This window comes from Mesocricetus auratus, unplaced genomic scaffold (genome assembly GCF_017639785.1).
Source record: "Mesocricetus auratus isolate SY011 unplaced genomic scaffold, BCM_Maur_2.0 Super-Scaffold_100707, whole genome shotgun sequence".
Lineage (NCBI taxonomy): Eukaryota > Metazoa > Chordata > Mammalia > Rodentia > Cricetidae > Mesocricetus > Mesocricetus auratus.
In genome coordinates, this window is record NW_024429269.1 from 5,919,834 (window position 1) to 5,946,723 (window position 26,890).

Genomic DNA, 26,890 nt, shown 5'->3' on the forward strand with positions numbered 1-26,890 from the left:
GTTTATCAGGGCATCTGCTAGCTCCTGCCAAGGGCCCTGGTCGTGTCCACCCTGGACTACAAGGGGGGCTGGATCTTACCCAGAGCAACACCTGGGTTTTGGCTGAGGGTGTCCCTGAAGAGTAAGATTTTTATTTCGGACCTACAGAATTCAGCACCAGGGCCAGCTCAGCTTTGGCAGAACTGTAAAAACTTTTTGAAGATCAAATCAAGCCGGGCGAGACCACTCACGACGATGGAAAACGCGAAGGAAAGACAATGACTAAGCAGGTAGAATGTTGCCACTATTTCCCTCCAGCTGAAGCTTTCCATGGAAAAGCATAGGGCGTATTTTCAACAACTGACTCGAAAGGCTTGCCTGGGCACTGTCTCCTGTAGGGAGTCACTCTCGTGCCATCTTGGTTGTCCCACATAAGTGTCCCCCATGAGAGACTTGCAGGCTGCCCGCCTGACACAGCTGTTTCTCGCTGGGATTGTGAGAGCTGAGCCTCCTGGGAGGCAGGTGGCGCAGGGCCTAGAAATGGGCTCCTCTGCCTGCAGCTGGATCAAGTGACACCTGTGCGCTCGGCCAACGGTTCCCACGGAGGGAAACGGAGCACCATGCTCAGAAAGATCCACTCCATCCTCCACCACAGCCCGCAAGGGAAGGCGGCAGCCGAGGGCCCCTACTACTCGGGAGCCAGCCCCACTGTCAGACTGATTCGTAGTAGCTCCATGTACGTGATTGGGGACCACTTCGAGAAGTCCGGCGAGTCTTTGAAGAAGTACAGAAGCACCCACAGCATGGACACCAGCCTGCACTACCTGCAGCAGGAGGACCGTGCCTGGATGTACTCGCGCACCCAGGACTGCCTGCAATATCTTCAGGAGCTGCTGGCCCTGCGCAAGAAGTATCTCAGCAGCCTGAGTGACCTGAGGCCCCGGCGCGCACAGGGGGCTGGGTCCACATCCTCCAAGTCCTCTAAGGGGGCACAAAAGACCCCAGGAGAAGGCAAGGTAAGTGTGGAGCAGGCTGGCTGCACCTCATGGTTTTTCCCAGAGCCTCGGGACACTTGCTGGAAGTCCTCCCTCTTGAGTGGGTCTGACAGGATTCGCGATGGGCTGCAATCCCCAGACTTCCCAGGCTTCTGGGTTTGGGGGAAGCTGCTTTTTACTGCTGAAGAGATCGGGCCCGGATCCAGAGCAGGGGACAAGGGCAGGGGCTTCGGAGTCACCAGGTTCCTCACCTGCTTCTGAACCTATCACTTATTGCCTGACTTGATAGAGGGGATAATGCTTGCATGGCTTTGGGGGAACAGAAACAAATCTCATGAATGATGACTCTTCTTAAAACAACTGCTGTCATAGCATGTGAAAAGCCACAAGCCAGATGCAAGTATGGCAACCCTGGAAGAAACCTTGTGTGTTTGCCTCACGATGATGCTGACTACAAGGTTTTATAGATATTACTTTCCTTTTCTGTTGCAGAATTCAAATTGACAGATCTTCTGTTTCAGAAGGGCAAACTGCGGCTCGGGGACCCATCTCTGTCTTCTGGCCAAGTTCCTCTCTCATTCATTTCCTTGGCATTATTTCACTTTATGCTAAGGGTTTCTCTCTGTAGCCTAAGATGTCCCTGAACTTGCAGTCTTTCTCCTGGGCCCCTTGAGTGCTAGGGGTAGAAGCCTGTGCCACCAAGCTGCCGTTTCCCGCTATTATTTATTGTACCTGTGGTTTGAGTGCCAGTGTCATCTGTTGAATATTTCTAACAAATGTTTTCCTGATGGCCAGAGTATGGGTTAGAGCAGATCCTATTCTCTCCCCCAGAGGGTCCTGCAGGCTCCTCAAGGTCTGTTAATGTTGAATGTCTGACTGGACTGTTATCAAATCTCGAGGACTTGGTTTAGCTAACGGGTTTCAACTGTTCGCACTTAATACTAGGTTGAAATGGGTTAAATAATCATTTTAACTGTCAAGGTGTGTCAGTATCGAGCTCCAGAGAGGGCCTCCTAGTCTGGGGTTAGGATGTTGAGATCTGTGCCAGTTGGCTATCGGTTTTTGAGCCAGTTTCATCCACCGAAACTGGCACTGGTGGCTAAGGGGGCTTCGAGGCTCTGGGCTTCCTTCCAGCTTGACTCTCCTGGGATTCTGGGTCTTGCTTAGTTGCTTACAGAGAACAGCTCTGCATTTCCCTGCAGATGGAGCCTCCCTGTTAGGACACAGCTGGCTTCTTAGGGTGCTGAGGATGGGGGTGGGCACACAAAAGCTCTAGTCCAGTGGCAACTGTAATGCACATGGCCGCCTGCTATGTGTGACCTCCGCTGCTTACCTGGCAACTCAATTCATAAACTGCTCATTGGTTTCCCTGCATTTCAGAGGAAATTTGGGAGCAGACATTGGCAAAGGAAAATTGATTTATTTATAGTTTGACCAGAACTGGAGGTAGAAAATTCTTAGATTCTCTCCCCTTTCCTGGAACAATGTTACAGTTTTACAGAAAAGACAATGTTACAATTTTATAGAAAGAAATGCCTATATTGATTTAACTGTGAGAGAAGCTCTCTGAATGGTGTGAAATCTCTTCCAGGGAGGGGGTCTCCTCAACCTTGGTGCCCAGCAGTTGTTCTTTGTTTCAAGGTCTTTTCCATAAGAAGGGAGAGTATTGAAAGGCTGTTGAAGGTGAGCAGACCAAAGTTTGCATTTTTTGTTCTTCTGAGTTTTCTAGGCCTGTTTAGTGGCAAAGCTTGGGTATGATGCCACACCCTAGGAGGAGTAAGTGCCACCTCACAGGTGCTGGCACCCAGTCCATCTTGCTGCACCATGTTTGTGACCTCAGAAATGCCAGGCACATCCCACAAGCAGTCACAGGGAGCTGCTGGCATCCTTTGCCTTTGGCCTACAGAAAGTCATATGCTGGGTTTATGAGATACATTCAGTTTCCAGCTAGTAGTGCAGCCACCAAGAGGGATCTTTCCTCCTGAAATGCCACGGCAGTTGGGCCAATAGTTAGGGCCCACTCTTTTTTCCCCCTGTTTTCCATTACAGGATGAATTGAATGTAGTCTCAAAATTCACAAGCTGAAGATCTAGTCCCCGACACCACAAAAGGAAATAGTGTAACTGGAAGTTTTACAGCTAAAGCCCAGACTTGGGAAACCCCAACAAATTCCAGTTAAAGAGAAAAGCAGTCCTGAAAGGCAGAGAAAGGAGATTTATTCAATGTGGCCACATCAGGAAGAGGAAAAAAAATGAAGGGATCCCAGTTATTCCCAGTTTTATTGTCAAAGCCTGGACTCTGGAAGGCATGAGCTGTCTATCCAGTACACCAGTTAAAGAGATAGGGACGAGTGAGAAGAGGAGGAAGGAGAGGCAATTATTTCAGCTGCAGTGAGAAGAGGAAGAAAAATTATTCATCTGTAGGACACTGCCATGAGTTTAGGTTTAATAACAGACAAGGAGGATTTATAGGAAAGCAGTCCTGGGCAGTACCCTACCTCATTACTGACCTGTCACTGGCTTGCCTCAGGTCTGTCCTTCAGGGTGACCCTGAGAAGTTGGTAGCACCACATGACATCTCTTTCTTGGAGGCAAGTTCCTTCTCTGAAGTGGGGTTTCAGCCTTTCCATGCTGCAAGCAGGAATTCCTAGGGGAATTTTAACTCTCCTGTGTGTGTGTGTGTGTGTGTGTGTGTGTGTGTGTAGGTCAGAGGTCAACTTCAGACATTGTTGCTCATGAGCCACATACTTTGGATTTGAGGATAGCATTTCTCTCTGAGATCTGGGTCTCACTGATTAGGCTGGGTTGACTGGCCAGCAAACCTCCGGGACCCACCTCCCAGGCACTGGGATTTTAAGGGTACTTTTTATGTGAATGGTGGGAATGGAACTCAAGTCCTCATGCTTCCATGGCAAGCGCTTTATTGACTAATGTAGTTCCTTAGCCTTGAGATTTTTAATTTTTCGGGAACCATTGTGTCAGCCATCCAACAGCACAAATCGCTCTAAAATATCTCATCTAGTATTGGGACAGTTCTCTTTGTTTTCAGACCTCAGTTTTGAGGGATTTGGGGTGATATGCTGGGTTTGTGATAATCTCTGAAATACCTTTATTCCTGAAACAAATATCACAAGCAGTATTGGAGGGGCCAAGGTCACAGCACATGTGACCATGAGACCATGTGACCATGTGACCAAAGAGCCACAATGCTGTAATTTCTCAGGTCGAGTTGCTTTGGAAAGGCTGGTATAAGTGATTCAATATTTGTTGCTGTTTTTGAGATAGGTTCTTCCTATGAAGCCCTGACTGTCCTCAAATTCAAGACCCCCCTGCTTCAGTCTCTCAACAAAAGGCAGGCAACCCCTGCCCAGTATGAGTTTATTCAGAGCTAATAACTCCCTTTCTTGCTTCTGTGGCCCCTGCACAGTGTGACTTTATTTGGAGCTGATGATTCCCCTTCTTGCTTCTGAGCAATTTTCTTTGAAGACATTGATGATTAGTCATCTGGTTCGATATCAACTTTCCTTCATTATTGTGACAAGATCTTTCCTATATGGGCTGATATGGTCCCACATCATGAGGCACAATTGACAGAGGCCAAGGAATTAGTGCTAATTAAAACCTTTATGGATAAATTTTAATCAATTAAGAGGTATAAAAGGGATGGCTCTTATGCCAAGTCCATCTGAAGTTCATTCTTGAATTTTATGCTGTCTGTCCTGGGGGTGATATCCTAGTATCCTGGGAGGAGGATGATTTGTCAGGGTCCTTTGTTAGAAACTGCTTCTTTAGAAAATTAACAAGCAATGACCACCTAGTTACATAAGCTGAATATAAAACACAACCAATAAAAGAAAATACTTTCTTTCACTCTGTCCCCTATTTGTGTATGAGAATGTAAACTCACAGCTACTGATCCATGCCTGCCTGCCTGCTGCCATGCTCCATGCCATGATGGCCATGGATCTAACCCTCTGAAACTGTAATCAAGCCCCCAATAAACCCTTTCAGAAGTAGCCTTGCTCATGGTGTCTTATCACTGCAAGGAGAAAGTAGCTCGGCTTTCTCCTAAGCATTGTGTCTTGGAAGGCTTTTGTAAGCAGAAGGGACATGCATTTAACGTGTGCCTTTTTTCTTTAGACACAGAGAATTAAGTTCTAGCTTTATATTAGTGCACTAAATTGTGTGTGTGTGTGTGTGTGTGTGTGTGTGTGGTATGTGCACAGAGATGCTTGGATGCTGATTGTGTGGGTGCTTACCTAGAGTAGGATAATGGATAGCCTTCTCTATTGCTGACTACATTACTGTAGTCTCAAGGCAGGGTCTCCCACTGAGCTATTTTGGCTAGGCTTGCTGGCCAGTATCTCCTGGGATCTGCCTGTCTGCTCCCAATTTGGGGTAGGTGCTAGAGATTTAAACTCTGGGTGTTATGCTTGTTTAGGAAGCACTTTCCCTACTGAACTGTCTCCCCAGACTTCATGCATTAATATTTGACCTTGTAAAATCCTTTAGATAAAGTTATTTTGAAATAGCTTTTATAATTTCTATTAAATAGCATCAATTGCCATAAATGGGTATTACCTAGGTACACATGTATGCTATGTGTGTGATAGCCCCATTTAATTACGGCTAGGAAGTCTTTAAAATCATGTCAGCTTAAACAGAAATTTAAATGAGCTCTGATTCTTTTTTAAAAGAAAACTTGAAAAAAACTAAATAAAAAACATTAAGTTTTTTCTTTTCAAGTTAGGCCTTTTAAAATTTTATGAAAAGTAGATCAGTAATCTAAGAAACACTAATTGTTTTGGACACAAACCAGTTTTAAAACTTTTCTGAAAAGACCTTATAGACAGCATTTTATTTATTGTTAACTTAATTACATATTAAGTCTTTTTAAGATTTACTTTTCTCATAGACTTATACCTATACTCCAGACAAAGTATGGATAGTATTCATTGATATAATCAGTGAATTATCATTAAATTCATACCTAAAATATCTTTAAAAATGAACAAATTTTCTCATAACATCTTTGTCATGTTGTATCTGCCAGAGGCTTACATATATTGTATACATTATAAGAACATTTTTGTTACAAATATAAATATCTAATGGCCTAACACAGAGACTCTAAACCTATCACTATCTTTTTATGAATGATGTTTGGTCTAGCTTGATAAGTTCATAATATACATACTGCCAAATTAAATGCTCAAATACCGAATCTCATAACATTACTTATAACACAGTGCATTATCTGCTAACAGTATCATGACATTGAGTGACAACTTTGTCATTCCAGTTGAGAAATTCTCCCATCACAACATGGACAAAGTACATGTATGTTTCACATGGAACAAAACTCAGAAACTGTGTAAGAGTGTCTTTATGTACAGGCCAGTCCTTTAGGTTTTTCTCTTTTAAGTTTATACTTGAGGTTTACTAAGCAAAACAAACTGCTAAGAACACTTCTGAGCACTTAACATTAGCATATTTGCTCTATGCCATCCTTGTTGATGACAGTTATAGACATACACACTCTCTTCTATAGAACCAGCTTTATTTTCTCTTCTCCAGCATTAGCATAAAGGCATCTCCATTCTATTAGGTTTATTTATTTGTATGGATGGATGGGAGGGCACATGTGTCATAGCCCACATGTGGAGGTCAGAGGGCAACCTGTGGCTATTGGTTCTTGCCTTCCAGCCAATGGACCCAGGGATCTGATGGCCAGTCTTGGCAGCAAGCACCTTCACCCTCTGAGCCGTCTCACCAGCCCCTGCACCTCTGTTGTAGCATTTATCACATCGTCTTGTGCTTCGTTCAAATGCGTACCCCCTGGATGGACTGTAGTGAGACTCTGGTGGACATGAAGTGAAACCAGTATCTTTTTCATTTCTCTTTCCCTGGAGCCCAGCAGCAGACACCACTGGACACTTGCGGATGTTTTAAATTTGAAAAGTCTGGCATCTTTTGTGAGTGCTGGCTTTCCCAAGTGAGCCTTGCTTCCCGTAATCCCAGGGTGCTGTGGCAGCCCCACCTCCCTCCCAAATGCTAGCCCTTGGCCTGACCCAAGAACCTGGATGTCATCCTCCTTTCCTTTTTGCTTTAGATATTGAATCAGTTTATATAAGTCTGTAATTACTTTTTTTTAAGAAGTAAACTTGCTTCTGCTCCTTGCTTGGTACTCTAGTGTGTCCACAGAACTTTAGTCTTCCTATGCCATTCTATGTGTACATACCACTCATGATGCACAACTTGATATTAAAGCACACCATTGGATCAAGTCTTGCACTGTGTCCTTCTCTAGAGTAAGACATTTTAATAGACCTTTCTGAAATATTAGCGTGATTAAGGCATGAAGCACCAGGGTGCCAAGGGTTTGCTAACCCAGCTCTCTGGAGAAACCCTGAGCCTAGAAGGACTCCCAAGGGTGGGTGGAGGAGGGAGAACAAACTGGAAGGGAGGTGAGCCTGGGGTGGTGTAATAAGACCACATGGGTGAGAGTCCCAGTCACATATTGTGTCAATCTTCCCTCCCACAGCATAGAGAGAGAGATCGTATCGTAACAACGAATAAACTGCATTGTTTGTAACATTTATAAAATAGAAATCACAGGTCTTGCAAAGTGACTCAGAACTAAAGGGACCTGCTACCAAGTCTGATATCCAGAGTCAATTCCTAAGACAAACATGGAGGAAGAACCAACTCCTGAATGTTATTCTCTGTCTGTCTCTCTGTCTCTGTCTGTCTCTCTGTCTCTCACATACATATATACATGGAAACAACAGGAATCATATCTGAGGATTTTTGGTCAGTGTAGAGCTTTATCTGTATCTGGGATGCAGGTTAGAATGTCCAACACAGAGAATAACACACATGTCAGAAGAACTTTGCCCAGAATATAGAGTCTCTGGACCAATAGGGCAAGATTCCTTCTGACTTAGGCACCAGGGTGTTTGCATCAATGAAAAGAAGCAGTAGCTTCCCATGTCTCATCTCCTGTCCCTGTGGCCCCACTGAGACACACCAGGACCCCATCCAAGGACATCCTTGATTTTCAGACACCCCTTCATATCTGACAAGGAGGCACCAGGTGGCTTTCATAAGGCCATACACTGATGGTGTCCGCTGCTGTCGTAAGGCCATACACTGATGGTGTCTGCTGCTGTTGTCAGTGGGTCCCTGCGTCTTTCCACTGAAGACCAAGGATTGAGTTCATGTAATATGTGGGACATCAGAGTGTGCTTCTCAGGACACATGGGCAGCATGGAGGGGGAAGTACTACATGTAACTTGATCTCAGTAGAGCTCAAGAGGCTGCATGACCCAGGCTGCTTTCCCTCAGGAGAAACCCAGCCAAGGGGAGGTGACCAAAAGGCATGCCATAAGGCATTTCTTTCCCTAACTGTGCATAAATTTCTTCCTGTAGCCTCTGCTGGTTGCTTTCTACCCCAGGTCTCCACAGCCTTGAGGTCACGTGCCCTTACCTTTACTTCTTGGAGATGTCTGGAGCTAAGGCCAAAGCAACAATGCAGAGCTGTTATGGGCTCCTCACTGTGGTAGGTCTTCTTTCTTCAGATCATTTCCACACATGTTCATTCAGCGCACCGGGCAAAGCACCTGAGACGAACTGCGTGCCAGAGTAGTGAAGGGCAGCAGAGGCTGGAAAATTAGCAAAGAAGAAATATTCACAGAAATCAGTATCACGCAAAGGCACACGCCGCCAGTGAGCTGATTAATCCAGATGCTTTTCCCGGGAACTCGCTGGAAAGTGGAGACACAAAGATCTGGACCTGTTCAAAATTCTGTTGATATAAAAAGCACCAGGCCTATTGCTTGGGGAAGTTAGATTTTTCCCCTCTGACTTTGGATTTCAAACTTTCTTTTTTTTCATTTAAAAAATTTTATTTAAATTAGAAACAAACTTGCTTGATATGTCAATCCCAGCTCTCTCACCCTCCCCTCCTCCCCCCACCAAGCCTCCCAACCCCTCACCCCATTTCCCCTCCGCTCCCCAGGGAGGGTGAAGCCCTCCATGGACAATTTTCAAAGCCTAGGCCCTTCCCCATGTGTCCAAGCTGAGACAGCATCCCTCCATGTGGAATGGGTTCCCAAAGCTCATTTGTAAGCCAGGGATAAATACTGGTTTACTATCCAAGGCCCCATAGATTGCTGAGGCCTCCTCACTGACACCCACATTCAGGGGGTCTGGGTCAGTCCCATGCTGGCCTCTCAGTCACCAGTCTGGGATCCAAGGGCTCCCCCTTGTTCAGGTCAGCTGCCTCTGTGGGTTTCACCAGCCAGGTCTTGACCTCTTTGCTCATCACTCCTCCCTCTCTGTAACTGGGTTCTGCAATAGGAGTTCAGTTCAGTGTTTAGCTGTGGGTGTCTGCCTCTGCTTCTATCAGCCACTGGATAAAGGCTCTAGCATGGCACTTAAGATAGTCATCAATCTCATTATCGGAGGAGAGCATTTAAGGTAGCCTCTCCACTATTGGTTAGTTTGCCAGTTGGTGTCATCCTTGTAGATCTCTGAAAACCTCCCTAGTGCCAGATCTCTCCTCAAACCTATAGTGGCTCTTTGACTTAACCTTCCTGCTCCCTCATGTCCTCCTCTCCTCTTCTCCCCTTCTCTGTCTCCAAGCTTCCTCTTCCCTCCTCTCATCAAACTTTCTTTTTAATTTTATTTTTATTATTATTTTATATTTAAATTAGAAACAAGCTTGTTTCACATGTCAGTCACAGCTCCCTCTCTCTCCCCTCCTCACCCCCCATCCCCCTCCATGAGGGATCTCCACAGTCATCATTTCGTTCAGGGAAGGGCCTAGGCCCGCCCCCAAGTGACCAGGTGGAGAGAGCAGCCCTCATTGTGGGATGGGCATTCAAAGCCCATTTGTGTGCCGGGGATATATACTGATCTACTACCTCAAGCCCTATAAATTACCTAGGCCTCCTCACTGACACCCACATTCATGGGGTCTGAATCAGTCCCATGCTGGCCTCTCAGCCATCAGTCTGGGGTCCAAGATGTCTCTGCCTTGTTCAACTCAGCTGTTTCTCTGGTTTCACCAGCCCAGTCTTGATCCCTTTGCTCATCACTCCTCCCTCTCTGTCACTGGGTTCCATGAGTTTAGTTCAGTGTTTAGCTGTGGGTGTCCACTTCTGCTCCCGTCTGTCATTGGAAGGAGGTGCTAGGATGGCATGTAAGATAGTCGTCAAACTCATTATCAGGGAGGAGCATTTAAGGTATTCTCTTCACTATTGGTTAGTTTGCCAGTTGGTGTTATCCTTGTAGATCTCTGGAAATCTCACTAGTTCCAGATCTCCCCTCAAACCTACTATGGTATCTCTTATCCTGCTCTCCTCTATTCTTCCCCAGACTCAACCTTCCTGCTCCCTCATGTCCTCCTCTCCCTTCATCTTATCCTCCTCTCTTTATGCTGGCTCCCTCTCCCCTCCCCTCCCCATGCTCCAAATCTGCTCAGGAGATCTTGCCTCATTCCACCTTCTCTGGGGTACCATGCATATCTCTCTTAGGGTCCTTCCTGTTTCCCAGACTCTCTGGTAGTGGGACTGTAGGCTGGCACTCCCCTGATACATGTCTAAAATCCATATATGAGTGAATACATACCATGTTTGTCTTTTTGTGACTGGGTTACCTTACTCAGGATGGTTTCTTCTAGTACCATCCATTTGCCTACAAATTTCAAGATTCTATTATTTTTTTCCGCTGAGTAGTACTCCACTATATAAATGTACCACATGTTTTCTATCCACTCTTTAGTTGAGAGGCATCTAGGTTGCTTCCAGGTTCTGGCTATTACAAATAGTGCTGCTGTGAACATAGTGGAACAGACATCCTTGTTGTATGAATGTGCATCTTTTGGGTATATGCCTAAGAGTGGAATTGCTGGGTCTTGTGGTAGACTGATTCCCATTTTCCTGGGGAATCTCCATACTGATTTCTAACATGGCTGTACTAGTTGGCACTCCCATCAGCAGTGGAGGAGTGTTCCCCTTTCTTCACATTCTCTCCAGTATAAACTGTCATTAGTGTTTTTGATTTTAGTCATTCTGACCGGAGTAAGATGGTATCTCAGAGTTGTCTTGATTTGCATTTCCCTGATTGCTAGGGATTATATGGTACTTGACATAGGGATCCCTGAGTTGAGTGATTGACAATTTCTTCAGTGATGTGTTTAGGAATCATGTGTTATTCATCTATTAGTACGTCCATGGAGAGCACACTATTTTTCGGGAATTTTTCTGTGCACAGATACATGAGATGATGCTATACATGAGATAATGCTCCTGCTCTCATGTGGAGGGTGAGGTATGCATGTGCAACATGTATGCATGTGTGTGTATATGCAGGTGTGTGTGTAATACAAATGTTGAGGAAAAATTCTCTGAATAGCCAGGTGTGTGTGCTGCACCTTATAATCCCAGCACGGGACAGGCTGAAGCAGGAAGAGTGTCAACTAAAGGCCAACCTGGGCTTTTGGGTGGATCCCAGACTGCCTTGGGCTACACAAAAAGACTTTGACTCAATGACAAAGAAGCAAAATGAAGATCTCTGAAAACACACTCCCCCTAAGGATGGTGACCCTCCATCTTGCTGTCTTGCTTCTTCTGCCATCACTCCACATCAAAAAGGATGAGGAAGCCCAGCCTCCTGTGCAGCTCGCTCTGGGCCCCTCCTTAGATGTGCTTGCTTAGGTGCTGGGGGCCCTCTCATTGCTCCCTCCTGTAAGCTGTGCCCCTCTCCTGTTGTCGATTCTCTGAAATGTTGTACTTCTTTCTTTCCTCATAATCATCCCCTGACTCCACTTGGCTTAAAGACTAGCTGTCATTCATAGCAATCATTCACACAGGAAAAGCTCATCTCTTCGAAATGTCTAAGTTAGTGGTGTTGAAATACTGTGAGCTATGTAACTTTAACTGCCATCTAGTCGAACATCTCCATCCTCCATGTCAGCCGTGTATGTGTGTGTGTGTGTGTGTGTGTTAGAATGAGGATAAAAAAACTATAGGTAATGTGTGAATTATAGCTAATGACTCTTTAAGAAGCCATTTTCTTTGAATGATTTTATATCGGTTTTTAATGGGGCTGGGAAGTAGCTTAATGGGTAAGAGTCTCTACAAACACGAGGATCTGAGTTCAATCCCAGCATCATGGAGAAGAGCTCTTAGAGCTCAGGCTGGCTGAGGGGGGTCATCTTGGTAGGGGGTTGACTCCTTTGGAGCCCCCAGTGTGGGCTGGTTGCTATTCAAGTGAAGATTCCTGCTCATACATCTCTATCAGATGAAAGCCCATTGATTCCTCCCTGGACATTCTAGCACTGAGCAGCCTGAGCTGTGCATGAAAGAACTAGCTGCAAAATGCACATCGCTCCCTGTCACCTGACTGAAGAAAATCACCTGCTTTCACAACAGTGGTGTCCAGGAGCCACTGAAGTGTGGAGAACTCTAGCAATGGCTGAGCGCCAGCTGGACTGCAGAGAAAGACCACACAGGCAACTGAGTTTTAAAGCGTGTTTCTTCTGGTGATACTTAGCTCTCATGGTCAGTTCCCCACTGGGGCTGCTCAGTCTCATACAATACATTTTCAAAAAGGTATATTTTCTCTTTAGATGAAATTGATAGGATACAAGACATCTAGAGAAAATAAAAATAACTTGAAAGCTATGATATGAAAATAATTATTATATAAGTTTAGGTGTATACATTGACAATCATTTTCCCTGTGTGTTTCCATATTGGGGTTACAAACTAAAATATATGATACCAAGTTAAATTAGAGTTTCTAGTAAACGATGAGTAAGTTTTTCTGGTTTATTAGTTTTGAAATGGAGTCCTGCTGGTTTGTCCACTCTGGTCTTGAACTCCTAAGGCTCAAGTGATTCTTCGCCTGGGAAGGATGGACATGACTCTGAGGGCTGTGACACCATCTCTGGCTCAGCGTTTACTTATACTGAGAAAATTACTCATTGTGTGAAATCAAAATTTAGCTCCCATTCCATATCTTTATTTGTTAAATCTGGCAACCCCAGTACCTGTGTGTGTGTGTGTGTGTGTGTGTGTGTGCGTGTGTGTGCGTGTGTGTGTTTATGTATTGACAACTTTACATAAGCAAATGGATCTCCCATTCAAGTACTAACCAGGCCCGACCCTGCTTAGCTTCCAAGATCAGATGAGATCAGGCACGTTCAGGGTGGTATGGCCATAGACAAACAACTGGATCTCATTAACAGTTCTTATAAGTAAAAAATTTAAAGGCAAAAAGTTAAAATTTCACATTAAATTATTATTAAAATTATGCACAAGTATATCTTACACTGTGATCTCTAAGACATTTATTTATTTATGTTTCTGTTTTTTGAGTCGGGGTCTTAACCCTAGAGCCCAGGCTGACCTGGAACTCATGACAAACCTCCTGCTTTAGCTTCCCAAGTGCTGAGGTTATATAAGATGACTTTAAACCAGAGATTCCTAGAGCCGTGACTTGTGGGCCAGAAGTGGATGGCCATTAGCTTTTAGCATCCTTTCCACTCACATGATGCTATGAAACAGATATTTGTCTTGATTGCTGCTTCTTGCCACTTATCCTCTAAAATCCTTAGGATCTCCACTGTGCTGCCTTTGTGTGCTAATGCTGGCTGCAGAAAAGACCAAAGCAAGATGAGAGTTTGGGACTTGCAACCCTCTGGGCATGGGAGGAGGTTGACCTGGTTACCAGTGACCAATGATTTAATCAATCATTATCTGTGTAACAGACACCCCCTATAACCACCCCCAAAGCTTGGGTTCAGAAGTCTTACCAGCAAGCTGAGTTAGTGGAGGTTTATGACTGTAGCGCCCCCTAGGGGACATGGGAGCTGCTTTCCCTACACTGCACACCTGGTCCCACCTATCCCTTTACCTTTGATTATGGGTTTTCTTCGTAACGTGCTTCATAATAACAGCAGAGTCATGTGAGCCACTGTCAAAAACTAACTGAACCCGAGGAGGAGGTAATGGGAATCCTGATTTATAGCTGATTGGTCCTGTTGAAACAAACAACTCTCACCTCAAAGGGAAAAAAAAAGATATGGCTTATTCTGGTCTATAAAGGGAGTTCCAGGACAGCCAGAGCTACACAGGGTAATCCTGTCTCAAAAAATCTGGACTAGCAAACCTTGAAAACTAACCGCTGCATGTGACAGTGTCTCACCACAAAGTCACCAGCACAATCACACAGAAAAGAGCTATTCCCAAAGGCCAGGGTTGGACACAGCTGACACGGACAAGGCTGGGGACATAGGACCCTCAGCTGCATTCATGGCCAATGTTGGGCATGCGATCATGTACAGTAAGATACAGGAAATTACTTTGTTAATGTCATCTGGAACCCAGATATTCAATGCAAAAGAAATATAAAGAAAAAGAAAGATGACAATATTTCATCTTTGAGAGGTGGTTGGGATGTAGAGACCTAGAAAGAATAAGATTCCAATTTTAATTAATGTAATCAATCAATTAATTGATTAACTTATGTTTTGGTGATATTGGGAATTGAACTGTGTGCTTCATTTGTTCTAGGCAAGTGCTTTATCACTGAGCTATATCCTCACTCCACCTTTTTAATATTTTATTTTACAGTTTTAAACAGGGCATCATGCAGCAAAAAATGAGATCTTTTGCCTCCCCTCCCCAGATGCTAAGATTTCAAGAATGAGCCACCATTCCTTGCCTATACCCATTTCTATAACAACAACAACAATCCAAAGATGTAGCAAGTTCACAATTTTTCTTGGCAGCACCAGATAGAGAGCTGATGTTGCTGGGAAATCAGCCAAACTGAAATCCAAGGGGAGAATTGGAACCAGCTTGCAGCAAGTGTTGATACTTACTGGGGGAGGCAGAGGCAGGGCACAACTCCCTGTTGGTACTCCTGACAGCCAGAGGAGTTTGCCTAGACTTTTAGGTCAAAACCTCAGGTCAAAGCAGGGTTCTTAGCTTTGATGCCATGGGGAATTTCAGGACTGGCAAGTTTATGAAGCAGAGTTGGAGTTTACTAATATTTTTATGTAAGCTTAAGCATAAAGTTTAAGAAAAAAGGATAAGCACTCAGAAGAAAGCAAGACACACACATGAGAATGGATGACACAGCCTGGAGAATGGTGACACACTCAGGAGAATGGTGACACACTCAGGAGAATGGTGCCACAGCCTGGGGAATGGGTGACACACTCAGGAGAATGGTGACACAGCTCAGGAGAATGGGTCACACTCAGGAGAATGGTGACACACTCTGGAGAATGGTGCCACAGCCTGGGGAATGGGTGACACACTCAGGAGAATGGTGACACAGCCTGGAGAATGGGTGTGTGCTTCTCAGAGCCGAGTGGCGGTGCAAGAAGTGTAGCTCTCTCTTGAGTAATTTTATCAAACTCAAGTAATGGGTTTTAGCAGGGATGGTGGAGTGTAAGTTGCTGTCTTTAAAGAGTGGTTGAGAAGCTTAAATGAGCTCATAGGGTGGCTCTTGGGGGCACTTCACAAGATTACGATTGGTAAGGTCCAATGGAATCAAATTGAAAACACTAGTATTAGCCCACATACCTACGAACACCTGATTTTTTGACAAAGAAGCTAAAGTTATACAATGGAAAAAAAGGAAGCATCTTCAACAAATGGTGCTGGCATAACTGGATGCTGGCATGTAGAAGACTCCAGATAGATCCATGTCTATCGACATGCACAAAACTTGAATCCAAATGGATCAAAGGCCTCAACATAAATCCAGCCACACTGAACCTGTTAGAAGAGAAAGTGGGAGGCACCCGTGAACGAATTAGTACAGGAGACCGTTTCCTGAACATAACACCAGTAGCACAGACATTGAGATTGACAATTAAAGGGGACTAAGAAGCTTCTGTAAGGCAAAGGACACAGTCAACAAGACAAAAAGGGAGTCCACAGAATGGGAAAAGATATTCACTAACCCCACATCTGACAGAGAGCTGATATTCAAAAAAGAACTCAAGAAGCAAGTCACCAAAACACCAAACAATCTAATTAAAAAGTGGGATACAGAACTAAATAGAGAATTTTCAATAAAGGAGTCTAAAATGGCTGAAAGACACTTAAGAAAGTGCTCAACATCCTTAGCCATCAGGAAAATGCAACTCAAAACAACTCTGAGATACCATCTTACACCAGCCAGAATGGTTAAAATAAAAAACACCAATAACCGTCTGTGCTGGAGAGGATGTGGAGAAAAAGGAACATTCCTCCATTGCTGGTGGGAGAGCAAACTTGTATGACCACTTTGGAAATCAGTATGGCGGTTTCTCAGGAAAATGGGACTCAGTCTACCTCAAGATGCAGCAATTCCACTCCTAGGCATATACCCAAAAGATGAACATTCATACAACAAGGACATATGTTCAACTATGTTCATAGCAGCATTGTTTGTAATAGCCAGAACCTGGAAGCAACCTAGATGCCCCTCAATGGAAGAATGGATGGAGAAAATATGGTACATTTACACAATGGAGTATTACTCTGCGGGAAAATTCCAATGAAGTCTTGAAATTTGCAGGTAAATGGATAGAACTAGAAGAAAACATCCTGAGTGAGGTAACCCAGTCACAAAAAGACAAGCATGGTATGTACTCACTCATGTATGGATATTAGACATAGAGCAAAGGATTACCAGCCTACAATCCAGTCCACACCACCAGAGAAACTAGGAAACAAGGAGGACCCCAAGAGAAAAACACATGGTCCCCTGAAGAAGGGGAAAGGGACAAGAACTCCTGAGCAAATTGGGAGCATGGGGAAGGGGGGAGGGAGAGGAGGGAGATGGAAAGAGGAGAGGGGGAGAAGAACAGAAAGACAGCAGCAACAACAACAACAACAACAAAAAACCAAAATAAAACAATTGGCAAGGTCCCCTAGACACAGGAATATAGGACATCCTACTGCAAACAAAGTTAATGGTCTTTGGAAAAATTTCAGGTGATGTCTAGGGAAAGACATTCAGGCCTTAAGTCTGACACATTGCTATCTGAACATAAAATATCTATATATGAAAAGAATATCAACTGCATGTCTTCAGCCTTTGCAGCAAATGTTAATTAATTACGTAGAAGTTGTGCTTCTTCGCTGGTGAGAGACTTCAATCTGACTTCCAAGTGGGAGGATCTTTTCCCTTCCCATGTCTTCATCATGTTCCCCTCATCTTGCCTCAGCAGGACAGCTGTACCTGCTTAAGTGAGTAACCACATCCCTGGAAAGCCTCCTAGAGCTGTTGACAATTGGCAATAGCACAGCATGAACTGGAGAGTCAGGGGAGAAGCTTGGAAGGCCACAAATATAGGAAGCTCTCTCTATTATCATAAGGATGCTCACAAAAGACTGGCAGACCCTAAGCCAGTATCCCTTATAGTGCTGGCTTATGTATGGGACCAGCTGCTGATGGTTCCCTTCAGATGATGCTATAACAACCCCAGACCAGGCTGTTCTTCTGTAGCTCCCAAAACAAGAAGTTTCCTGGGAAGGGAAATGTGGGAGTTTATGAGGGTTACTGGGTCCAAGACCTCAGATGCTGAGGAGGGCAAAATCCCTGAGGGTCACATCCCCAAACATAGGGTACTGCCTAAGGTTGGGACTGGTATTAAAAAAGACTGGCCCCAACCCCCCACTACCATGTAGACAAGCATCAAGTATCGACTGCAGTGAGACATTGCCAAGAGACAGCCACCATGTGGGAAAAGGATCCTCAGGCAAGTGCGTCACTGAGGGGACCTATGGTGAGGCAGAAGAAGCTCTTTGGAAATTAATTAGCCTCCACTTTAAGCATGGTGTTTCAAGAGAAATTAAAAAATGATCCATGCATGGTAGCCATAGCAACAAAAGATTTTAGCATCAGCAGGCTGCCTAAGACTGTCAAAAAGCCAAACTGAAGGTCTAGCAAAGCAAAGACAGCTTTCAGATACCAAAACCCTCAGTGCCTATTGACAACACAATGTGTAGATTTTAACAAAAACATCACTCAAGGAAGGGGAAACGAAAGAGGTGTCAAGAAACAAGGCACTAAACAGACAAGACTCAGAGTGACAGATGTTGGGACCAGCCGGGAGTGAATTGTTTCTAAACAATTTTTTGATGCTTGAAGATCCAAGTGGGAAAGTGGAAAGCATGTCTGGTGGAGAATTCCAGTAAAAAGACAGACACTTTCAGAATGAATCCAATGACCAGACTAGCAAAGATACATCGTGAACAGCAGGGACTTTGGTGAGGGTGATAGCTCCTTTTATGTCTGATTGACACAAGCTAGAGTTATTTGAGCTTCAGTGGAGAAAAGTCGTCCTACCAAATTGGCTCATGGGCAAGCCTGTGGGCAAGTTTTGTTAATGATTGATGTGAGAGGGTCCAGCTAACAGGGTGGTGGCACCGTTGGGCTTGTGGTCCTGGGTACTGTAAGAAAGCAGGCTGACCAAGCCACGGGAGCCAGTCAGTAAACAGCGCTCCTCCATGGTTTCTGCTTCAGTGTCTGTCTACGGTTCCTGTCCCGAGTTCCCCACCTGACTTTGCTGGGTGATGAACTGTAGCCCTAAGAAGAAATCAACCCTTTCCTCCCCAACTTGCTTTTGGTCATGGTGTTCTATTGCAGCAATAGAAATCCTGTCTGAGACAGAAATTAATAGCTATTGCTGTGATAGGCCTGACCCTGCTTTGCAGAGGATTGTGGAAGGCTTTGGAACGTTGGGACAGAAACGCCATTGAGTGCTCAGAGCTTCATGAGTCATCATGGAAACTGGAGGATTGTGTTTAGAGCAATGCAGGTAAGGGAAGCCTGGCCTTTGAGGTTTCACAGGGAAGTTTGAAATATTCCCTTAAAGAATCTTAGACTGTTCAATATTTTGAACAAAAATCTGGGGTTCTGGTGAGCTGAAGCTAAAGAAGCAGGTGTGGTTAAGAGGCCAACATCTTGCAGGAAAATCTTCAGGGAAGTGTTTCTCACAGCCAGCACTCAGAAGCCGTGGGGCAGGGAGGCCATGGCCGTACCCTGTGCCAGCAGCTTAACTCTATATATCTGAGAACCCCTCAGATGGTCCTGGATTTGAAGGCATGGGGAAGTCACAGAGGTCAGGTTGGCTCCAGGACAGGCCATTGGTGAAGATGCAGCCTCAGTTGCAATCGAAGCCCCAAGTCTGAAGAAGCCATGGAGAGAAGTTGAGGCTTGGTACCATGTAGCAGGGTCAAAGTCCCTGAAGAGATCCCAGGAGAGGCTGTTGAGACCCCAGTAGTTTGGAGATGCCAGTATGGTAGGATGGCCACTGAGAACAACAGCAGCTGTGGAATGCTGGTAACTGGAGCTTGTAAGACAAACTGAGTGAATGGTGGAGCCAGAGAAATACAACTCTCCAAGCCCTTTGGAGTCATAAGGCCATTTGTGAAAGTCATACATTAGACACTGAGTTATTTACACTTTTGGAGATTAGTTTTGCATTATTCATATTGTGTCTGTGCCCTGGTTCTTTCTTACTGGAATAAAAATTTATTTAATCTGCCTTTTGATTTTACAGGAACTCATCCTGGATAGCTTAGAATAACTTTGGAATTTTGCAGAAATTTTGGAATTTTAGAAAGACTTTGCACATTTCTGAAAGACTGGATATTTTAAAAAGACTTTGGGGATTTTTAGAGAGACTGGATATTTAGACCATCTTCTAGTTCTTTATAAAACACACAATAAATTGTCGTAACTACAACCTCTGCTGTGCTGTGGAACTCTAGAACTTCTCCTGTCTATTTTGGCCCGCATTAGCCTCAATATGTTTCTTCTCTTCCCTGATCCCCCTCTCTGGGGACAATTGTTTTAAAACCCTTTACTTCTATCAGATAAACCTTTTAACTTCTACATATGAATGATTACGTGAAGCTTTTGCCTTGCAGTATTTGATTTGTTTCACTTAAGGTAATGGCCTCCAGTTCCATCTACAGTGTAACAAATGACAAGATTCTATTCTTTGTGGACACACAATATTCCACTCTTAAAAAAAATCCATCTGCCTAGTGATAAGTACCATGGTTAAATCCATATCCTAGCCATCAAAGTTTCCTCTGAAACCTCACAAATAAAAAAAACCCCATATGCATTTAATTTTAGAAATATTAATTCTTTTCAATATTTCTGGCTTTTGTATGCGAGGACACCCAAATAACTCCCAGGCAACTCTCTCATACCCCTCCCCCTGTTCTTCTGTTGCAGAAAGCAACCTCAAAAAAGTACTCCCAGTTCAGCACCGATGTGGCCGAGGCCATCGCCTTTTTTGACTCCATCATTGCAGAGCTAGAGACAGAAAAACGGCCAAGGACTGCTGAGGCTGACCTGCCCAACGAGGACGTGGACTTTGATGGTGAGAGCTGGGAAAGGCAGGCGATGTGCTGGGGGGTGGGGCCCTGGGCAGACTCCTGGTATGGAATCAGGGACCACACCTTCCTGACTGAAAGGGACTCCATCACTGTCATGTCAGGCTTGATCCCTTGTCCCAGCTGCCCTTACCGCCCCTGCCCCAGCCTGCACCTGTGCTTGTTTTGTTTTGGTAGGACCTCCTAACGCTCCATGATGGAAAGCAAGAGGGGATGGTTAAAGAGAGAAGCTGTCAATGGGGAATGGTTTCACACAGGGGGAATGTTTCTGTTTTGCAAGACAGAATTCTGAAATATGAATATTTTTAAATACTACCTAATGGTGTATGCAAATTGACTCAAACAGACTGGGCATGATGGTACATACCTATAATTCCAGCACTTAGAAGGGTGAACTAGGAGGCCAGATGAGAGTTTGGAGGGCAGCTTGGGCTATGTAAAGAGACTCTGTTTCAAAATCCATAGCTCAGGGCCCTAATATTTGGCTCATCTATAACTGCTTGCCTCAACAGTATGAGGACCAGAGTTCAATTTCCAGCAGCCAGGCATGTGTGATGGTGTGAGCCCACAATCTCAGTGCTGGGGGGGGCAGAAACTGGAGGACCCCTGGGACTTGCTGTTCACCCAGGCTAGCTGAATCAGTGACCAGGATATCTAGAAACCTGCCTTTAAAAAAATGGCAGGGTGGTGGGAAATTGAGGAGGGCATACTCACCAATACACAGAACAACAGAGCAAAAGCAAAAGCAAAACCTCACGGGTCATAGAAGTATATATTTGATGTGTGGGCACTTTACAAAAGTGTGTCTAAAGGAAAGTAATGGGCAAGTGGTTTGGAAATTCAGCTCTGAGCCTTCTTAAGCTAGCTAAGAAGTAGTATTAGGCACAGCCGAGGTGAGGTGAGGTCAGGGTGTAGGGCCAGGCCCAGACAGCCCCTGGAGAGGGAGGACAGTGGGGTAGGTTTTACTTCTAACCAAAATGTGACTGGTGTCCTGGCAGGCAGGAGAAGTCCCACCCCTTAGGAGCTGAGCTCACTTTTACATTCCATGATTGCTAATATCTTCGTCTTTGACTCCCCGACCCTCAAACTGTGAAATTATCAATGATTTTATTCAGGGTCTCTAGCTCTTGGACAACAATTAATGGTGACTGGTATCAATATTAGGTAATTCCTGAATATTACGTAACACTCACACAAGGCAGGCTCCTGGTTTACTGTTGTTCTGGCTGTGGAAAGCACTGTATTTCCACGATGGCTTCTGTGGCTGCAAAGGGGACACCCACTGAGGGTCCCTTTACCTTACATGCAGCTTTGTGCGCTCCTCATTCCCATGCTGCTTCTGCCCAATGACAGTGGCCTGGAAACCCACTAAAACTGAGGAAAAGATGACAGAACCATAAAGGACATGGGACATCTTAATGGTTATAGCACAAACAATGACTGTCACGAAAGCACCCTGCGTGGAAGGCTGGGAATGTCGCTCAATTGGGAGAGTGCTTGTCTAACATTCACCAGGTCCCGAGTTCCATTCCCAGCACTGCAGGGGCAGGCATGGTGATGATGCATGCAATTGAAGCACTCGGGGGCGTGGGGCAGGTGGCTCAGAAGTCTGAGGTTATTCTTGGCCGCAGAGAGAGTTCAAAGCCAGCCAGGGCTACATGAGGTCTTGTTTTAAAAAGAAAAACCAAACATAAATATAAGAAAGGTCATTGTTCCAGGCATGGTAGTGCACACCTTTAATTCCAGCACTTGAGAGGCAGAGGCAGGCAGATCTCTGTGGGTTTATGTAGAGAGTTCCAGAACAACCAGGACTGCACAGTGAGGCCCTGCCTCAAGAGGAAAAAGGAAAAAGGAAAAAGAAAAGAAAAGACAAAACATAATAGAAGCAAAGGCCAGTGTTGGGTGACTTTTCCTGGGGAGATATACCATAAATGCTTCTACTTAACCTAGAGATTAGGGTCTAGACAGATAACCCATGACTCACCACACCAAGGTCCAAATCGGGGACCAGTGAATTTCAATGGGGTTATTAGCAGGAGTATGAGTGAGGGGTTACTTACAAAGGGCAGGGGTAACTCAAAAGGACCTGCATTGCCAGGAAGCTCACGCTAACACAGGTGACAACTCCTGAGTCCTGACATCCTGCAGGACTCCAAAGCTCCACATCTTTCCCTCTGAAGTTTGGCTGCTCAAAGTCTCCCCCTACCAGCAACTGTTCATAGTTATATAAACTGTAAAAATATGTATAAATTCTAAATGATTTTAATCCTTTCTACAGTGTTGGGTAGGGAACCTCCAGAGTCTCCAAAGTTTTGGTTCTGTCACATTTGACCTTGTGGTAACCTTTTGCTCACCACCGGTGCTGGTGATCACCCCCTTCCACCCCTCCCTCCCGGAAATGTGGAGGGAGGGCTGCAATGGGGAGGAATGAGCCATACAACAGCCAGTGACAGGACTCAGAGGTGAAAACACTTGAGACTGAAAAACTGAATTCAATCAACTCCCAGAGAGAACTGACTCTTGACGGTTGTCCTCTGACACACCCCCTTTCCCCAACAGCACCAATAATCTGTGTTCACGACAAACAAATTAAGCAGACAGCACACCGAAGCATTAAGAGCATGAAGGTGCTAGGAGCCACAGCCCAGCAGTTTCCAGGCAACGTTGCTCTCTCAGAGGACCAGAGCTCGGATTCCAGCTCCCACACCGGGCTCCTGTAATTCTAGCTTCAGGGGATTCAACCCTGTCTTCTGGCCTCTGAGAGTACTCACACTCACACAGGGTCATTACAACTAAAAACTAATTTATAAAAGAAACGGAAAGACAAATGCCATCTGCAGGTCACTACCACTGCCAACGCTCGGGCATGGGACTTTCATAAAGGATTTTCAACACACTCGGGTTTTATTTATATTTTACTTTTAACAAAAATAGCATCTCTTTGAACAACATTGGGGCATCTTTCCAGCATCATTATGTATAGATCAGGGTTCTCTGTAGCGAACACATCTTTCCTTTGCCGTGGACTCCCCACCCATTCCTGCCCTCCTTTATGATCTGCTCCCCTGATAATGGCCAGCTGCCCAGGTCACGTGCTTCTCTCTTCCAGTGGCAACCAGCTCACAGGAGCACAGCTTGCACTCCAACTGGATTCTTCGGGCACCACGCAGACATTCCGAGGCCATCGCTGCTCACGCCACAGCAGACAGCCGGTTTCGAAGAAGCACAGAACACAGGGTCACTGGCACCCAGAGGAGGCTTGAGAGACACCCCATTTACCTACCCAAGGCTGTGGAAGGGGCATTCAACACCCTGAAATTTAAGCCCAAAGCCCACAAAAAAGAGTAAGTGTTTGGACTTAACAGAACCAAGACAATCTCAGTGTGCTTCAGACTGGCCGGGTGCTTCTTAGGGTGGGTTGGTCCCCCACCCCATGTGCAGAGGTTGTTGATTTTATGAGGTGGGCTTGACTGAGATGTTTTCTCCCAGTCTGTATGCCAGCAGCCTGGCTCACTGCTGTCCTCTGTTGATACCTTGCTTCCTCTCTAGGCCAATGCTTACACCGGCTGCATGTCTCTAATGGCAGCTTGGGTTGTTCAGAGTAGAACACCAAGAAGAAAGCAACATTACACTGAGATACTGTTGCCTTGGAAGGCATTGACAGCCTCTGCTCTGCCAGACTTCATGCAGGCCTGGCCCCTGGGGGGACAGAATGACACTGGCTCCTGTGTCTGCTCTGCTGCCAGACACTTCTCTCCCAAGACTGGTTCCCATGGCCAACTCCCACATTCCCCTTGCCTTGTACAGGGCAGCCACTCAGGCCTCACCACAGGATAGACTCCTCGGCTATCCCTTTACCTCTTCACAAGCCGCTCAACTCTGGTGAGTCCAGAGTTTCCTTGAGAGCATTTAACTCCCATAGCAATAAGCCATGTGCTCAACCTTCTCCTTCAAGGCCAGGTCAATGTCCATTGAAATTCACCCACACTCCACTTTAAGGTTCTCCCTAAAGCCCAGAACTGGGGGAACAATGGATGTTCTCAGAAGGAATGGTGCCAATTTGGGTGCCCCTCCCCTCTGTGAGGGCCAGCTTGAGCCTGACTCTCTCCCTCACCCTTCCCTTGCAGCCTGGGGAGCTCCAGACAGATCCTCCGCAGCGTCTCGAGAGAAGACATGGAATGGGATGAGGAACTCTTTGCACACGAGCCCCCGGGATCTTTGCAGGAGGGTCATTTTGAGGCAGAGAATCCCAAAGGGCAATGGCTGATTCGAGAAAGACTCTGGGAGCGGACAGTGCCCTGACTTGACTTGCCTTAGCTTAGGTCTATGACAGGTGGTCTGCTTTGGGACAGTGTGAGGTGTTTGGTAGAGTTAAAAATGAAATTACAAAGTTGTGACACAACCAAACCCCGACACTGCCTGTCAGTGCCCAGCTAGTGCCAAAAAGAGCCCGAGCTTCCCAGGGGATATGTCCTGCAGGATTCAGAGACTGGGCTTCCCACAGCAGTAGACAAGAGAGAAGGAAAGCAGAGGCTGGCTGCTGGTGTCCCAGAGCAGAGGCACAGAGGCCTTCAATGAGTGTCCCTGCCACCCCGTCTTGCCTGTCAAACATAGAAGAAGGTGCGAATGGCTGTGAGAGTTCCGGCTGGAAGTCTCCAAGGAAGTGTCTCAGAAGCCCAATAGTGAAGGTCTGAGGTTGTCTCCTCGCATGCAGAACACAGTCAGAAAGCAGCCCCTCTGCCCTAGGTCTTCTCAGGGTCCTCACAGGCCCTGCTGCTAGGTGAGGCTGAAAATGAGGCCAACATCCAGGCAGTAGGGCAGAGAACGGTGGTGTCATGGCTTGTCTTGTGATCGATCACACTGTTGCCCAGAACTCCTGCACGCAGACCGCTGGCTCAAGGAGGTGGAGGTAGGCTCGTCCTTCTCCTTTCTGTTTCTCACACAAAGCTGTACCCATGAAACCAGCTCATGGTAGGCTCAGCACCTTCTGCTTACAGGTAGCTAGGAAGAATTTTGGTAGCTCAGACATCGTCTGTGACGGGACACTAGCCTACTTGAGCATGGTTCTGGCAGGCCTTGCCATTCCTTCTCCCCCATTCCGTCTTCCTTGCTAAAACCAGTTAGATTGTATTCCAGAAGCTAGCCACCAATGTTTATTCCCTTATTTGGCCATTCCCTACTCCCGAGGCTGGCTACCAAGATCCAGCTGTCAGAAGCCCCTTGGCTCACCTAGTTAATTTACCCAATCATAATTAAACACCTCAGCCTAACATGGAGGTGTTTTTACCCCTTTTTACCTTCATAAAATGCCATTTCCCTGTGTGCCACATCTGTCTCCCCTTTATCCAGAGACAGTCCTTACCCTCCCCAGAACAAATACCCCTGCCTCCTCTCCCTTGTTCCCTTCCCCCCTCTCCTCTGTCTCCTGTCTTTGTCTCTAATTCCCTGCCCTCTGTCCCACTGGGGCAAACAATCTCCTTTGTGGTGAGCACTTGGCCTTGGCGGCCCTGAGCCGATAATTTCCCTTTCAGGCTGACTCTCAGCTTTGTCTCAATTCAGCAGACACTCTTCATTTGGCCATAGAGCTGCCCCCAGTCAAGCTTAAGAGCCACTGGTTACAGAAGACACTACACATTGACCTTCCTCCTTTTTCTTTCACCCAAGTACTAACCAGGAGTCTTAGTTACTTTTCTATTGTCATGATAAGACACCATGACCAAGGTGGCTTATAGAAGAAAGAGCTTAAATTCCAGAGGTTGGGCCCATGACCACCGTGGTAGGGAACAATGGCAGCAGGCGGGCAGGCATGGCGCCGGAGCAATAGCTGAGAGTTCACAGCCACCACAAGGCAGAGCAAGAGCAAGGGCGAGGTGTGTGTGGGGGAACAGAGAACAAGCTCACAAGCTCACAAACTGGGAATAGTTTCTGCTTTCAAAACCTCAAAACTGCCCCCAGTGACATACCTTCTCCAACAAGGCCACACCCATCAATCCTTTCCAAACAGTTCCACCAACCAGGACCCAAGTATTCAAATATATGAGCCTATGGGGGCCGTTCTATTCAACCACCACACAAGGCCTATACCAGCTGAACTTCTGAGAGCCTGAGGTCAGGTACACTGTGTGCATACGTGTGTGCATACGTGTGTGTGTGTGTGTGTGTGTGTGTGTGTGTGTGTGTGTGTGTGTACAGCATGACTTTTCAGGGAGAATGCCCATGAATTTGAGCCTGCCTGGGACAGGGAAGCAGACATAAAAAGAGAAGCACTGTCTAAATCAAGCTAGGATCACTCTAGGCTAAAGGGCGGTGACAACCGCATGAGGGCTTGTGTGGTGTTATTTAAATAGTAACAATAAAAACCCCTCTTTCTGTGATCTCGGATGTCTGAAGCTGAGAATCCTTAACTCTGAAGAGGAGAAATCAACGGCAGCTGTGCAGCAGCTGTAAGAACGTCAAACCGACGCATTTCCCAGGAGAACCCACAGCCACCCTT

The 26,890-nt window shown here is 45.8% G+C and overlaps 1 protein-coding gene across 1 annotated transcript; it reads left to right on the forward strand.

Moving 5' to 3' along the window:
• The first annotated feature begins 599 nt into the window (after window positions 1–599).
• Window positions 600–25,997, forward strand: CUNH13orf42 (chromosome unknown C13orf42 homolog). The gene is made up of 4 exons (XM_021230201.2): window positions 600–995; window positions 20,237–20,384; window positions 23,507–23,741; window positions 24,525–25,997. The coding sequence occupies exons 1-4, from the start codon at window positions 600–602 to the stop codon at window positions 24,697–24,699; spliced, it is 954 nt and encodes a 317-aa protein (XP_021085860.2). The 3' UTR covers window positions 24,700–25,997.
• The last annotated feature ends 893 nt before the right edge of the window (window positions 25,998–26,890 follow it).